This window comes from Chionomys nivalis, chromosome 16, assembly GCF_950005125.1.
Source record: "Chionomys nivalis chromosome 16, mChiNiv1.1, whole genome shotgun sequence".
Lineage (NCBI taxonomy): Eukaryota > Metazoa > Chordata > Mammalia > Rodentia > Cricetidae > Chionomys > Chionomys nivalis.
Window position 1 is genome coordinate 23,602,561 of NC_080101.1, and position 15,453 is coordinate 23,618,013.

Genomic DNA, 15,453 nt, shown 5'->3' on the forward strand with positions numbered 1-15,453 from the left:
TTGCCACTCCCACAGGAATCAATTCAAGCCCCCTTCAAAGTATATTTTGAAATGATCATTTGCAAACTCCAGAAAGCAGAGAGCAAGCCTGTCTAGGTCATCCCTGTGTCCCCAGGGCCTAGCAGAGTCCTTGGCACTGGTGAGAGCTCAGTAAATATTTACTGAATGAATGAGCGACTGATTACTCACAGATCCGTGACTCATGCCTGTCCCCGTGTTTCCTCACAGAAATAAATGTCTCTCTATGAGACTGGCAAAATCCTAAAGACAGTGCTGCCAACGGCCTGTGTGGGGAGGGGCAGGAGGAGGCTGGGCAAGGGATCACAGTGCCTGCACCTGCTTCCTGGTGACCAGGAGATCTTAGCTGTGGTCCCAGCTGCCCCATGCCCCATGACCTTGGGCTAGCCCGAGAGCTTCCGTGGGCAGTTGCCTTCCCGTGATGAAGGGGAGAGATATCCTTTGCCTCTTGGGGAGGTTTGGTAAGCAGTAACACAATCCTCGGGAAGGATGGGACAGAGTAGCTACAGATTCCATCCCCAAGTTCCCAGCACAGACACCATGAGCTGGCGTCGCTTCTTCCTGTTATAAGAGATCTATTTTGCAATTTTACGCTCCTCTTGCCCATGAGGCCAAGGTGGTCTCACTAACAGAACACTAGCCGTACTGGCTGTATCAAAAGAAGCGGTGTGCATATATTTCATTACTGGTGTCTATCATCTAGAAACATCTAGACCTTTAAGGGTCCTGATGTGGATAGAAGATACATCCAGGGATGGAAGGTGCTCGAGGCAAGACTAATCTGTTTCTTTGAGTTGGCACTCATGCTTAGCCTGCTGCCAATGACATGGGCACATGTTACTTACTGGAGTTTTGCAGTGTGGTCGGGCAGGTATTGGGAAAACAGCCTGTAGGAAAGAGAATATGAGGGGTGAGGCCCTCAGGAAACCCTGCTCCAGCTGAGGCCAATCTGGTGCCCGTTGCATGGTTCCCAGGCCCATCCTGACTTACACCTTTGATGTTAACCACAGCTCCAGGGGGTCCGGGGGGTCCTGGGGGTCCAGGTAGGCCAGGTGGACCCTGAAGAAATAAAATAAAAGCTGCTACTGAGTTTGGGGATCTGGGAGTAAGAAGCAACTGCAGGGTAGGCCCCACACTGGGCTGGAAGCCGGGAAGGGAGGAGCCTTTGGAGACAACCCACAACTGCCTCTGGTCCCCAGTCCCCTCCACAGAGCACTTACACATCTGACCCAAAATGTCGGTAAACCATGGAGACAGCAGAGCGACTATGTCATACTGGTTAATGGCCACAAATAATGAGGCCCAGGGAGGGGACACAACCCGCTCAAAGTTTACAGAAAGCTGACATTGGAACCCAGAGTTTGGTTCCCATTAACGTCAGCATTCCTGGAACTATGTGCAGAAGGGAAGAGGGGCATCAGGATCCTAAGAGGCTCCAATCCCTTCCTCCTGCCTCCCCCTTCCATCTGGTGTCTGCATGGGGAGACTGACACTCTTCAGCATGGGCATTATCCAGGTGGCACGGGACCCTCCTGAGAGCGAGATGGGGGCAGGGCTAAGTGTGAGGATCTTCAGAAGTGACAATGGAGGAAGAAGGCGAACACTCCTGAACACGCATTCTGCAAACCCCACTCCCTGGACTTCATGGCACTGGACCCTCTCGAAGAGGGTGTGATCAGCCCTCCAGCACAGGGGCAGCTGGGATGGGAGAAGCGGATACAGTTCTCACCGGCATCATGATTCCTCGATCTCCTTTGGCACCCTTGAGACCGTTCAATCCTGGGCGACCCTGAGATGCATACAAGATACCTTAGTGAGCTCTTGCTGTGGGGCAATCTGGTTACCACACGCCCCATCCTTTAGTGTGGGGAACGCTGATACCTACAGGTCGTCCCGGGAGGCCAAATTCTCCTTTATGTCCTGGTGGTCCTTTGGGTCCCTAGAGGCAAAACAAACACCAGGGTAGCAAATGACAGAAACTCAGGCTCCAGAGATCTGGAAGGCTGGGCTTGCTCTTTGAGGCAGTGAAGCAGGGATGGGAGGGGGGAACATGAGCAACAATTCTGAAGCAACCACCCACCCATTTCCTGGTCTCCTGCCTCTCAGAAGAGTTTGCTCAGTCCTTACGCTCTCCCTGTTTTTCTGAAGGCTACACACCCAGGACGCAATCCCTCAGTGAGGGTGAACAACATAGCGAGAAACCAGCAGCTCAGTGCCTCAGGTCCCGGGTGACCACATGCTAGGCTGGCTCAGAAGACGGAGCTTTGCCACTGGTCATACATTCCAGGGTCCCCATGTCCTTCTGTTCTGCAGCCCTACCTCTCTCTATGCCAGTTTGCCCAAGAACCGGCTTCAGGATGTGGTTCCTGTTCTGTTCTTACTCATCTTGAGGCCCAGCCTCAGCATGGTGCCGCCATCCTCCTGCAGAGTCCCTGACCCACAAACACTCTTTCTCGGTCCATACACTTCTCCAGTCACTGCCCTGATCTAAGCTCCCAGCGGGAATCATCTTGCCTACTGGATCCTAAAGAATGGCAGCTATGAATATGTCTGGGAGCCTCCAGCCCCTCTGCCCACCACCATTAACATAGGTAGCATGTCCTAAAAGACAACAAGGAAATATTACATTAAGACAGGGTCTGCATGAAAAAATCTCGTCTATGTTATTCTTATGGAAGGGAAAAGCAAAACTCAAGGGAGTTTCCAGGGACTGGGCCACTTAGTGGGTGGTTCTTTGGAACACTTTCCAAGTGCACAGGTACACAGAGTGTCCTGGGTCTCATTAAAGTGCAGATTAATGGTGTCTGAACTGGTATCTGGTCTGGGGCCTGCATTATGCATTATGACCAGCCTCCCAGGTGATGTCAGGGATGCTGATCCACGGACCACACTTTGAGCAACGAGCCTTATCCTGTTCGTAAAAAGAGTTGTAAGCTCCATTGGTCTCTAGGGCCACAGTGAGCCCAGATGGAGACATTATGCAAATTAAAAGGTGCCCTTACTGCCTTGTTTGGCAAGCTGTGCACAAGCTGGCCTCCGGTGGGATACCCGCCATAGCCATCTGCAGCCGCCTGCTGGCCCCACTACTGTTTGCATTTCCCATAGAACTGGAGGTTACTGAGTGGTTAGCCAGTTGGAAACAAGACTCCCCCATCTGCCTTCACTCTCAGCCCTTGTCCTCTATATTCAGCCCTTTCTGCCTGACTTCAGGCACCTAAAGCCTCGGAAGGTTTTCTGAAGGATGGGATCCAGCATCAGTCGAACAGACCCACTGCGCGATTGGACAGTCCATGGGGCTCCAATAAATAAACAAATAATAAAGGGCAGCTTGTCTTTTGGAAGTTGGGGGAGCGTGGAGAAGTAGGGGAGAAACTCTGGAAACAGGGCATGCCAGGTTGGCCTCAAGCCTCCCACCCGCCTCTGTCTTACACACTGTGTCCTCTTTGAGCCCTGGTTTCACTGTCTATAGGCTGGGGTGGGAGTTGGGGTTCTGTGATCATACCCGAGTCTGAAATGAGATGTCCTACAGGAAGCTTATCCAGTGCCTGACCCACTGTGGTGATCGGCACTAGAACTTTCTGCATTCCAGGGGGAATGCATGACTGGGAAGTTTACCGTTCGTTCTCGGGAGAAATAACTCAGCAAGTGTTCGAGAGTCCAAGTGTGCTCCCTGTTTCTAGAACAGTAGAGCCAGAGAGCTCTAACACTATCTAACCTGAGCCCAAGGCACTCGGCATTCAGATGAGCAGGACTGAAGCCTGGAAAAAGGGAGAGGAAGACATGTCCCAGCCTCATAGCAATAGAGCAGCAGACCCAGCAACACGTGAAGGTCCTTGTGAGGTCTCTGGCCCCTTGTACAGTTCTCTTCCGTTTCCTGTACACGAGGCTCTGCTATACATCTGAAGATCCCAAGAATCTGACCAGTAGAACATACTAGACATGATGGGCACTACCCTTTATAGTCTCCTGCCAATTAGACAGCTCTATGGCTCTGAATCCGGAAGATACAGGAGTCATTGCTTGGAGGAGAGAGGTCTAGCAAGAACTGTCTATAGCGGATTGTAGGACACTCCCGTCTTCAATCACTGGGGATTTGTCTGTTTGTTGTTGTTCAAATTTCTATTATTATATGTAGGATTTTTTTGCCTACACGTATGTATGTGTACCACATGCATGGCTGGTGGCCACAGAAACTAGAAGGAGGTACAGGTGAACTGAAGTTATGGATGGTTGACCCACCTGTGGGCATTGGAACTGAACCTGCATCCTTCACAAGGGCAGCAGATGCTCTTAACTACGGAGCCATCTCTCCAGCCCTGTTTTGTTTGTTTTTGAGAGTCTCTTGTAGGCCTGGAAACCACTGAGATTTCTGTGTCACTGGAGCTCGCCTCCCATAAACATAGACACATGTTTTGCCACCTGTCACTGTATTACTCTATGTTTTCACAAGTAGAACAATTCAATCAGAACCAAAGCTTGAGAAAAGCTTGAAGCCATTGTCCCAACCCAGCGGAGAGACACCCAGCTTACCATGGGTCCTGGGGCTCCATGCATTCCAGGTTCACCCTAAAACAGGAGATAGGCACTTGTCACTCAGGAGACTCTGTTTATGACACAACCAAAGCTGGCAAGCCAAGGCAGGGGCGGTGACAGAATTACCTTTCTCCCCTTCACCATTTCCAGAGGAATGTCCCCTGTCAGGATAGCGCCCGGCTCTCCCTTCTCACCCTGCAATGCAGAGAATCTTTTAAATTCCAGCCTCCTCCTGCCACCATGTTCAAGGGGTCCTTAAGACGTCTGCACTCTGTCGGTATGACATCTCGTCTTCAGACCACCCCTCTAGCCCCACCTCTTCAGCATGGCCTTCTTGCTAGAGGATAGAACAGCCGCTTGCATGATGGAATGTTCTCTGAGCTCTTCCATGTCTGGTTGAGTTCACAGTCCAAGTGCACCCTCAAGGGCTCTGAGAACAGATACGTAGCATCTTTCTCAGACCCGTTCCTGCCCGAGGATGGCCGTCTACTTCTTGCCATAGAATGCCCTTCCAGGAACCCCTGGCTCATGACAGATTTGATAGTTTGCTTTTCTAATGACTTGAGATCTGTCTCTATCAAGGATCCTTATTGTTGGTTAAACAGCTGAAATCCAGAGAGACAAAGCTATAAGCATGGTGCCTCTCTCAACACAGGAGCCTCCTGTCTTCATGTACAACTCTCCATTGTACATTCTCCAAGCCCCCATGCAAACGCCTTATTGGTTAAGTCTAGCTATTCTAGATGCTGGGAAAGAGATGATGGGAGACTGGGGGTTAAGGACACAGGATCCTGCTCCTAAATCCCTGTCCTCAGTAGGTCCTCTACTATCCCAAGACTTCCAGAAAGATATACATGAAGAGAAACAAGGCCAGGTGGAGAAAGTGGCATACTTCTGGGCCTCCACAGTAGCCCTGGGGAACTAGGTTGACCATACAGCAACCTCCTTTCCACAGCTAGAAGTGGCCAGGGTACCAGAGTGAGCAGTGAAGCCCCTCTCTCCACCCCCCAAAGTCTGCAGCTAATATGTGGGTCTTACCACTTGGCCGGCGAGGAAAGGCAGTCCTGAGCAGCAGCGAGAGGCAAGCACAGAAGCATTAGATGCAGAGTGGCAGGAAGTGTAGTTGCTGGAAGGGCCAGAGCAGAGCTACCTGGTGTCTGCTCCAGACATTCAAAGTAGCAGAGGATTAGAGGCAGGAGTAGCCCATGGAATCTAGAGTCTAGGTCCACCTCCTTTGCCACATATGAAAAGGAGCATTGAAAGCAAGACCTGCCAGAGCCAACTTAAGTCCATCCCTCCTCTGCAAGCCCACGGCAGCGAAAGCACCCAGACACCACCACTATCGTGTGCTTCCAAACGTTACCCAACACACTGAACTCTCTACTCCCTAGTGTTGAAGGCCAATAGTCTCTGGGGCCTCTTTCCTTGTCCTGGGGGTAATGTGGCACAATTGGGACAAAGGAGAAAACTTCAATTCCTACTCCTCTCAGAGAGGATGCTTCTTCTTGACTTCCAGGGAGGTGTAGCCCCCTCTCTGCAGCCCCTGAAATAGCAGGATACTCTGCCTCCCGTCCGGTCATTGTCTTTCTATAATACTTGGTATAAAAAACTGCTGGGTCCCTTAGGGGATCAAAAAATGAGAGATAGATAGCACAGAAATAGTTGTGGGACTAAGTCAGTATAATCCAGAGTCATTGCCATCTATTCATGGACATTTCTGTCCTCTTCAGCTATGAAACCTTCTAGGAAGTTGACTGCAAGAGGTCATGTGAGCGTACAAAGGGTGGCTCTGAGTGCCGGGGTTCTCCAGGAGTGCCCTGCATGACATGTACTTCAACTGCACAATGTCTAACTTGCAATCACCAAATACTGGAACTAATTTCATTCACTGATCGTTATTCTTCCATCCAGCAAGTGTTTGGGTGTCATTTGTGGGCCAGACTCTGTACTAATCCCAGAGCTTCAGAAAAGTGTGTAGCCAGGAAGCACATACGATAACCAGGAGACAAGACGGGTCAACATGCGAGAACAATGTTGAGCCGTACTTTCTTTTCAGATGGGGGAAGGGTGGAATCAACAATCTGACATCAGGGAAGTCATCAGATTGAGAGCAACTGTGGAAAGGCACAGTATTTCTTTGGGATGATAAAAGAAAAAGAATTCTAGGGGCTGGAGAGATGGCTCAGAGGTTAAGAGCACTGGCTGCTCTTCTTGAGGACTGGGGTTTGAGTCCCAACATGCACATAGCCCCAAATAACCTTCATTGTCTTCAATTCCAGGGGATTTGATGTCTTCTCTGGCATCTGCAAGCACTGAATACATGTGTTGCACAGTCATGCATGCAGGCTGAATACTCACGCACACAAAAATAAAGTAAAAATCTTAATGAAAGAAAGCATCCTAGATCTGGAGAGTGTTGGTGGTTGTGAGTCTTCTAAATGTCACTGTCGGGTCTGACTCTCCAGAAGGAAACAGCTGACCAAATGAAGGGAGATGGTCAGCCAATTCCAAGCACATCCCCACCCAGGCATCAGGGTCTTACCTGCTCTCCTTTCAGACCTGGGAATCCAGGCACACCAGTGTCACCTTTTGGTCCTCTGGGGCCCTGCAAAGAATTGTTGAAGGACACTGTGTTGATGGTTAAAAGGTTTTACAGAGAAAGAAAAACATTGCTGTTTTTCTCTTTCTCTTCCTGTCTCTGTCTGTCTGTCTCTGTGTCTCTCTCACTCCCTCAGAACAACCACTTTTCAAGCAGGTAGAAGTCATGATTAACTCGATCTATTCCTAACTGTAAGAAGGCTGGAAACCGGGGACAGACGGCAGCACCGAGTGTTAGAGGCCTGGAGAGCCCACAGGGCTGTGGAGAATGAAGCATACTTTTGGGGTTAACACAGTGGGGCATGTCAGGGACCTGGCCAGGGAAGGACTCCCAGGAAGGCTGTTCACCTTAAGACAAGATGTTTTTCCTTCCCAGACCTTTGGTGCAGTTTCTATGGGGGGGCTGAGATTCCGTGGCGTCAGCCCCTCTTTCGTCAGGAGGATCTATTTCTTTTTCTTCTCCCCTGTCTTTTTCTTTTGGGTGCTGACCAGAACCTAAGGATGCTTTTTCAAGTCCCTAATCAAAGATCTGTCTTTCTTGCTGTTTCTAAAGCACCCCACTCCCGCTATATGGCTGTGGACCACCAGATGGCCAATGGCCGTGTTTATCTTCTCCTTTTTCCTCCTCCAGGAAACTTGTGAGATTTACAGTTTGTCTACTCTGGGTATTCCTAAATGCTAATGAAACGTCCTTGTGCTTCCCACTTGAGTACGTTATTTCTTTTATTATTGAAACTAAGAACCCCATAAGGAGATCCCAATTTTCATGGTGTATGATGGCTCTGCTGTTGAGACTCCCCAAGACTTCCAGAACCTCTTTCCTGCCTTTTAATTCTTTGATAGAGAAAATGAGCCTGTCCCTGCATCCCTAGACAGCATCACTCCTTTGACCATCGGGTTCCTATAGGCGGGCAGATGCTATTGGATCTGCTCTCTTCTGGTCCTCCTGGGCTGACTCACCCACAGCTCCCCTGGAGCATCCTGTACCTGTCTGCCCAACATTTGTCCCACAAGATGGAATCCAGCATCCTAGCTTGCCATTAATATTGGCAGGACCTCACACTTCATCACCCATGCCCTGGAGGTGACTCCCTTCCATTGACCTCCTCACACTGGACCTGGTGTCCCTGAACTAAAGCTCGTGCTGCCCCTGCTGGGCTGCAGAGTCACATGGGGCACACCAGCCAGAGGCCAGGCTCTTCAACTCCAGTAGACACAGAGAACTGGTGACAGGGACTGGTCTACTCCTGGTGTCCACTGTCCCGTTCCAAGGCATCTTGTTGCTTTATTGTTATTTAACCTTTCACAAGCCCTGTCTTGCCTCTAGGTAAAAGGGTATGCTTCCATCACAGTGAACATGGAAATATTTCAGTGCTATTGTTTAGCAGCGAACTTTTCATCCTTTCTTTTTCAAATAATTTTAAATATAGGACAAATGGGCAAAATCAGTTGTTGGAACCTCATATCTGGCGTGTGTGGTCTGGATCCTGTTCATGACCCACCCCCACTCCCTGCAGAGGCCCCTCAGAAGACAGGATCATTTGCATGGAAAAGGCATGTTGGAATGTTCCAGAATGTGCTCTGAGTCTTGAAGTGGCTGCCTTGGGGCCGCAGCTAAGAGGTAGGACCTCTTCTGCTAACAATAATGTTGCCTCCCCTCCCCCACTTCTGTTCTAATGTCTAGTGAACATGGTAATTTTTTTTAACCATCATCATAATTAATGATCATTTAGAAAATACAAAAAAGTTTCAGTGTATTAAAAAAATATGAAAAGTTCAGAAAAGTCTAAAAAGATAAAAGAAGATCATCTACAGTTCAGCTGTCAGGAACACATTTTTATGACAGTTTTATCCATTTCCTTCATTTGTTCCGGAAGCGGCACCTCAGGCCTTTCCAAGTTGCAGAGTTTCAGAGAAGCAGGTCCCACCCCTGGGGTCAGCCTTGGCCTTCTGCATAGGCACGTACGCCAGACAAAACTGATCGCTTCTCATGCAAGAGCACATCGCCCTCCACAAAGGCACACACAGGCTGTTAATTATAGCCCTCCGCTCTGTGACTGTCCTCTGTCCTCCTCTCTACACCACTGCCTTCCTGTGTCTCGAGGGGCTTTTTCTGCATAGTCTGTCACTTGAAACACTAGGGTTACCCAGCTGTCCAGGTCTGGATGGCACAGGGGTAGAGACAGAATACCTGGCCCTCTATAGCTGTCATAGAGTACACACACACACACACACACACACACACACACACACACACCCCACGGGAGAATCTGTCACTTAAGGCAAAAAAAGAATCACAAAATGGTAAAAATAAACCCAATGGGTCTCAAAGAAGGGGATGCTTCTGGAGAGGGTATGAAAAATGGACGTGTGTGGTGTTGCTAGAGCTTGGTCATGCATGGATAGAGGGAAACAGCATCTCAGGGGTGGGAACAGGATGAGCATAGAGCCTGAGCGCAGGTGGATGCTGACCACTACAGTACTTACTGGAAATCCAGGTAGCCCAGGCACACCATCCGGCCCCTGTAACACATCAAGGACAAAGAGTTCTCAGAGTCAGAAGTACCCCTCAGGGACCACTGTCCCTCAGGAGGGCATCAGCCCAGGCCTGTTTTACCCAGCAGGGTCCACTGTTCCCCTGCCAAAGATTCAAGCCTATTTCCACCCAGTGTGAATCCCTGATTCGTTTTGTAGAAGGGGGTGCTGGAGACTGGGAGGGAAAGTGCCATCAAGTCACACAGCTGTTAGTGATGGAGGGACCGTCCTCAAGTACCCATGGGCTCATGCTGCTCCTCAAGCTGCCACTATCCCTTAGTGAAGCTTCCTCTGCATGACGTCATTCAGTGTGATGGACAGCATGGGAACCTGGGTTAGTCAGCTCTGAAGATGGACTTGAGAATAGGCTGGGGGGGCTGGGGAGAGAAGTGGGAGCATGCTGGGAGTAAGACTTATTAAAGAGATGGTGATTTTTTTTAAAGGACATCACAAATGGTGTATGTACTTCACCACATAGGGTCACAGCCCCCATTTCTGCCAACTCCAGAGATCTGATGAACTAAGACAGGTCAGAGGAGATAGATAGATAGATAGATAGATAGATAGATAGATAGATAGATGATAGATAGATGATAGATAGATAGATATTTAGATAGATGGATGGATGGATGGATGGATGGATGGAGGATGGATGGATGGAAGATGGATTGATGGATGGAAGGATGGATGGGTGGATAAATAGATGATAGATAGATAGATAGATAGATAGATGAATGGATAGATGGATAGATGATAGATAGATAGATAGATAGATAGATAGATAGATAGATATTTAGATGGATGGGTGGATGGATGGATTGGTGGATGGATGGGAGAATGGATAGATGATAGATAAATAAAAGATAGGTGGATGGATAAATGAATGAATGGGTAGATGGATAGATGATAGATAGATGGACAGACAGATAGATAAATGGATGGATAAATGAATGAATGTGTAGATAGATAGATAGATAGATAGATAGATAGATAGATAGAGACAAAAACTAGAGAAAGGTCAGCAAAGTATCTCTGCAAATAAAAGTGCTTGCTGCCAACCTTGATGATCTGAGTTCAATCCCTGGAATCCATGTTTAAAAAGAGATAAGAGCGAACCAGCTCTACCAGTTTGTTCTCTGACCTCCACATACACTGCATGGCACACACACACGTCACCCTTTCATAATAATACCCCCTTCACCACACACACACACACACACACACACCATCAATAAATTAGATTTTAAAAACAATTAGAGAGAAACAAGCGTCTTAACCCACTGGTTATGGGGAAAGGGGACATGAAGGTAACGACTTGAGTCCTCTTAGGAGAAAGTTGCCACAGAGAAAGGTGAAGCTTGATCCAGCCTCAGGGGTGAGGGGGGCCTGGACTCACCCCCTGAAGGACATTAATGGGGAAGGAAGTATGGAAAGTGAGGGCTGGAGTGCAGGACCCAGGCTCAGGGCCAGCACCACAGAGCGCCTGCTCGAGGTTAGACTGTCTTTCTTGCTCTACCATCAACCACTCACACTCCAAACCTCTCTTTAGTAGTTCAGGGAGAACAAAGATCCCACGAACGATTTTTTTCCCAGTGGCTGGCCTGCCTTAGGCTTTGAATACTGGGTCTGTGGATTATTCGTTTCAGAACCAATCAATGGAAGGGGGCCCTGTGGGACACAGCAAAGAAGAGGATGCTGTTCACAGGAGGAAGCTGGGGCCAGAGGCACCACCAGATAACTGCAGAAATCTTGAGTTACGTTCCAGGTCCTCCGCCAACAACATGCATGGCCAGCCTCCCTGGGTGGCTGGGTGGGCTTCCCCAGAGCATCTTCTGGCCACAGCTGTGGGCATGTACCTTTGGCTCCACAGTGACTTGCTGAGTACTACGGTGTGATAAGCACTTTTACCTCCCTCACTTGGCTATCCCAAAGTCTGGAAAGAGAACCAGGGACTCTGAGTGGCCTGCAGAGACGAGGCTGGACCTCAGGGCTCCTGTGGCCAGAACTGTCCACCCCAATGCCCATCAGATGCCATGGGTGTTTACTGAACAAAGAGAATCTGCTTCCTTCTTTTGAGACCCTATCAAGTGTGGGTCAATGTTAAAGCCTCAGGGAGTCATGTGAGTCCCTTGTCTGCTCATTTCCTCATCTCTAAAATGGTGTGAGAAAAACTGAAGTGGGCCTCAGTCCTCCTGTGGGTCCAGCGTTCCATTAGGGCAGCCCTGTTCAAAGAAACGAGACTGAGCCGACATGCGTGGGGCCACAGCATCGCGCAGATGGCATGGTGTGAGGAGCGCTCTGATCTCACACAGAACTCTGGTGCATGGAATGGAACACTTCCGCTCAACTGAACGCCAGTCTCCACGATGACATTAGTATTAGACAAGCATCTCAGAAACTCAGGCTCTCTTCCTTTTGACTTTGAGAGCTCCAGCAGCTAAAAGGATTCCAACCCAACCCAACACTTCCAAATGGGGAATCTGGATAGAAGCCTCTCTTAGGCGCAGTCACAGATACAAACCGGAGGTCCCATCAGCTCAGGAATGTCCGAGAAATTCATGGATCCATTAGTGATGTTGAGCAAAGACTGAAGGAGAAAAAATACTCAGTGAGGACAGAGGGTGGCTTGTGCTCCTCCTTGCTTCTGGCAAGGAGACCTTAATTGAAGCCACCCAGCATGGAGTACATTGATACATTGATCACACCTCAAAGCCACTGCCAAACACTCCCAACCCTCCCACTCTCCGTCAAACAGTCCCAGCCTGCCAGTCACTTTTCCTTTTTAATTTACTTTAAAATTACTCAGGAGATGAATGTTTTCTTTTAAAATTGTAAATGTATGTATACATACATACGTATATACACACATATGTACATGTGTGCCCATATGTGTGTGTGTGTATGTGTGTATGTATGTGTAAAATAACTCATGTATGTCATTATTTTACATAAAAGGCATCAGACTGTGTGAACTCTCCTTCGACTCATTCTTTTCCACTCAATCATCTTGTGTGGAGAGCTTTCCACGTGCAATTCTGGAAGACATCTATTTTTAGTTTGAACAGACTGTCAGGGAGCCCTCCAAAGGGGCTGTGCAATTTACACTTCCCCCACAAGCACTCAAGATTGTCTATTTCCCCACATGCCTGGCACTTTTAAATCACACTCTTTTCCTCTTAACTCTGGTCATTCTTTTTTCTAGGTCTTTGGGACTTTATTTTCCTTTCTCATGTCTGCCTGCTTGGTTGTTATTCTCTTAGAAGTACCATGATCTTTCTCAAAGGAATGGTCTAGTATGTGTATATCTGATGGACAGAGGGATGGATGGAAGGATGGCTGGCTGGCTGGGTGAATGGATGGCTGGGTGGATGGATGAACAGGTGGATGGGTGGATGGGTGGGTGGATGGATGGGTGCATGGGTGGATGGATGGGTGGGTGGGTGGGTAGGTGGGTGGGTGGATAGATGGGTGGATGGGTGGATAGATGGGTGGATGGGTGGATAGATGGGTGGATGGATGGATGGATGGATGGATGGATGGATGGATGGATGGATGGACAGGTGGATGGGTGAGTGGGTGGATGGGTGGGTGGATGGATGGGTGGATGGGTGGATGGATGGATAGGTGGATGGATGGATGGGTGGATAGGTGGATGGATGGGTAGGTGGATGGATGGATGGGTGGGTGGGTGGATGGATGCACAAACAGGCAGGCATACATCTGATCCAACCACAGTTCAGCTTCTCTCTATCACTCTAGTAACCCCCAAACCTGCTACCTACTGTCAGCGAGTTCCTGGTGTCCTGACACAACCAGCACAGTTCTTTCTGTCTCCTCCCTTGACTCAGGGTGCTGCTGCCACCAGAACATTGAGAGTCACCGAGAGTCCTATCCGCATGCCTGCTCAGGAAAATTCTCCTCTCTTGTCTAGGCCCTGCCCAAAGATATCTCCTCTAGAAGGTCCTCCTTGATTTTTCGGGCTATGGGTCACACTCTGCCCCAGTCATCCTCTTAACAGCCAGGAGTGCTTGCCTCTTAGTTGATTTTAAGCCCTGGGTCTGGTGCAGACCATGAGTGCAGGAATGCTTGCATCAGTGTTTCTTTTTGTTTATTTGTTTTGGTTTTGTTTTTTCAAGACAGGGTTTCTCTGTAGCTTTGAAGCCTGGCCTGAAACTAGCTCTTGTAGACCAGGCTGGCCTTGAACTCACAGAAATTCAACTGCCTCTACCTCCGAGTGCTGGGGTTAAAGGCATGCACCACCATCATCCGGGCATGCATGTTAATGGTAGGCACAGAGATTTAAATGGCACTTCTCAGATGAGGACAGGCAGAAGACCAGGAGCTCGCAGGAGGACAGGCAGGTTATCAAGTCTTTGTTTGTGATATGGATTAATGATGACATCAAAATCACAGATTACTACTTCCCTGGGAATGGGGGTCAGTGTGGGGAGAACTTGCTCTGCTCATCTGTGCAGAGAGCTTTCCAAGTGAAAATTTGGAGTCTGTCTATTAATAGTTTTAAACAAATTGCTAAAGAGACATCCAATGAGATCATCTGAAGACGCCTCCCTGACAAGAACTGGCCCTCAGGGGTATAATCTGAGGGTACCTCAGGGTATATATCTGGCTTCTCTTGGTCTCTTTCCTCCTCCCACCCCAGAAGATGGAGGATGCTTTCTAATGGCAGTTTGGGGCATGCTCAGCAGTATCCTTCTCTCTCTTGTCTGACTCAGGAATTAGTGAGCAGGCCTGTGTGGGCTCTCCCACAGGGCGGAGGCCACCAGCCTCCACATACCCTCTGCCATCATTGAGAAGGTATATGCAAGTGATCTCAAGCCTGCATCTCCAGCTTTGACTTTCTTTCTCAACTAGTTCAGAACCTCAGTCAGTTGAGAAGGAAAGTCAGATTTATTTGGGACTTCCTCAAGATTCCAGTACTTTCTAGGCTGCTATCTGACCCCTGATCTTGCCAAGCAGAAGAGTAGACTCTGCAGGTCGTATGTAGGAAAGCGGTGGCTTGGAGGGGGTAGGGACAAACAGAGAGGTGAGCTTGCTGGCATGTGCAGGCCCTGTAGTCCTGAAGGGTCAGGTGACCTGCTGTCCCATTTAGTAAAGCAGAAGGCACGTGGCCAAGCTCCAATCTGAATGATACTCACACTGGACAGGACTTCGACACGCCCAGGGGGCCCTCTGGGTCCAGGGGGGCCCACAGTGCTGGTTCCGTCCATTCCCCGTTCGCCCTAGTTGTAGTAGAGGGAAGTAAGAACAAAGCTCTCAGTCCATGGATAATGCTTCTATAACCTTCTAGAAAGACCCCCACCACAGATGGGCTAACTTACCTTGGGTCCTTGTTCTCCTTTTTCTCCTTTAGGACCCTGACAAAAATAACCAAACAGGTGAAGAGACATTCTTTGGTTTCCTCCTGTCTACTGGTGCATTCGGCCTAACTGGCATCTTGCCAACTCTCCCTAATTTCTGCAATTGATGCTATACCAGGTGATGGAATCAAAAAGTGGGGGAAAATTCCCCTTCCAGGGTCAGAAGAGAAGTGCCGCAGAGGGCAAGCTGCAGAGGCCCTCTCCCAGTCTGCAAGTGTCCCCTGACTCCACCCTCTGATCCCGGTGTATACACGAAGCTCTGTTTCTGTGCCAGAAGTTATTCCCTGGGCACTTGGCATTGATTCATGTCACAAAGATGATAAGATCCAGTGGAGGGTCTTCATGCAGGCTTACCACAAAGGACAAGGACAATGCCTTCTGGGGATGAGGG

General features: G+C 49.0%; 1 protein-coding gene across 1 annotated transcript in view; it reads right to left on the reverse strand.

The window, feature by feature from the left end:
- Col15a1 (collagen type XV alpha 1 chain) overlaps positions 1-15,453 on the reverse strand; it is a 101,616-nt gene that overhangs the window by 18,050 nt on the left and 68,113 nt on the right. The window contains exons 18-28 of the mRNA XM_057790402.1: positions 15,024-15,059; positions 14,841-14,924; positions 12,206-12,271; positions 9,637-9,672; positions 7,094-7,156; positions 4,678-4,746; positions 4,549-4,584; positions 1,904-1,957; positions 1,748-1,807; positions 1,009-1,077; positions 864-905 (exon numbers count right to left, since the gene is read on the reverse strand). Of these exons, the coding sequence (XP_057646385.1) occupies positions 864-905; positions 1,009-1,077; positions 1,748-1,807; positions 1,904-1,957; positions 4,549-4,584; positions 4,678-4,746; positions 7,094-7,156; positions 9,637-9,672; positions 12,206-12,271; positions 14,841-14,924; positions 15,024-15,059 (615 nt within the window). The remainder of the gene's footprint in view (positions 1-863; positions 906-1,008; positions 1,078-1,747; positions 1,808-1,903; positions 1,958-4,548; positions 4,585-4,677; positions 4,747-7,093; positions 7,157-9,636; positions 9,673-12,205; positions 12,272-14,840; positions 14,925-15,023; positions 15,060-15,453) is intronic.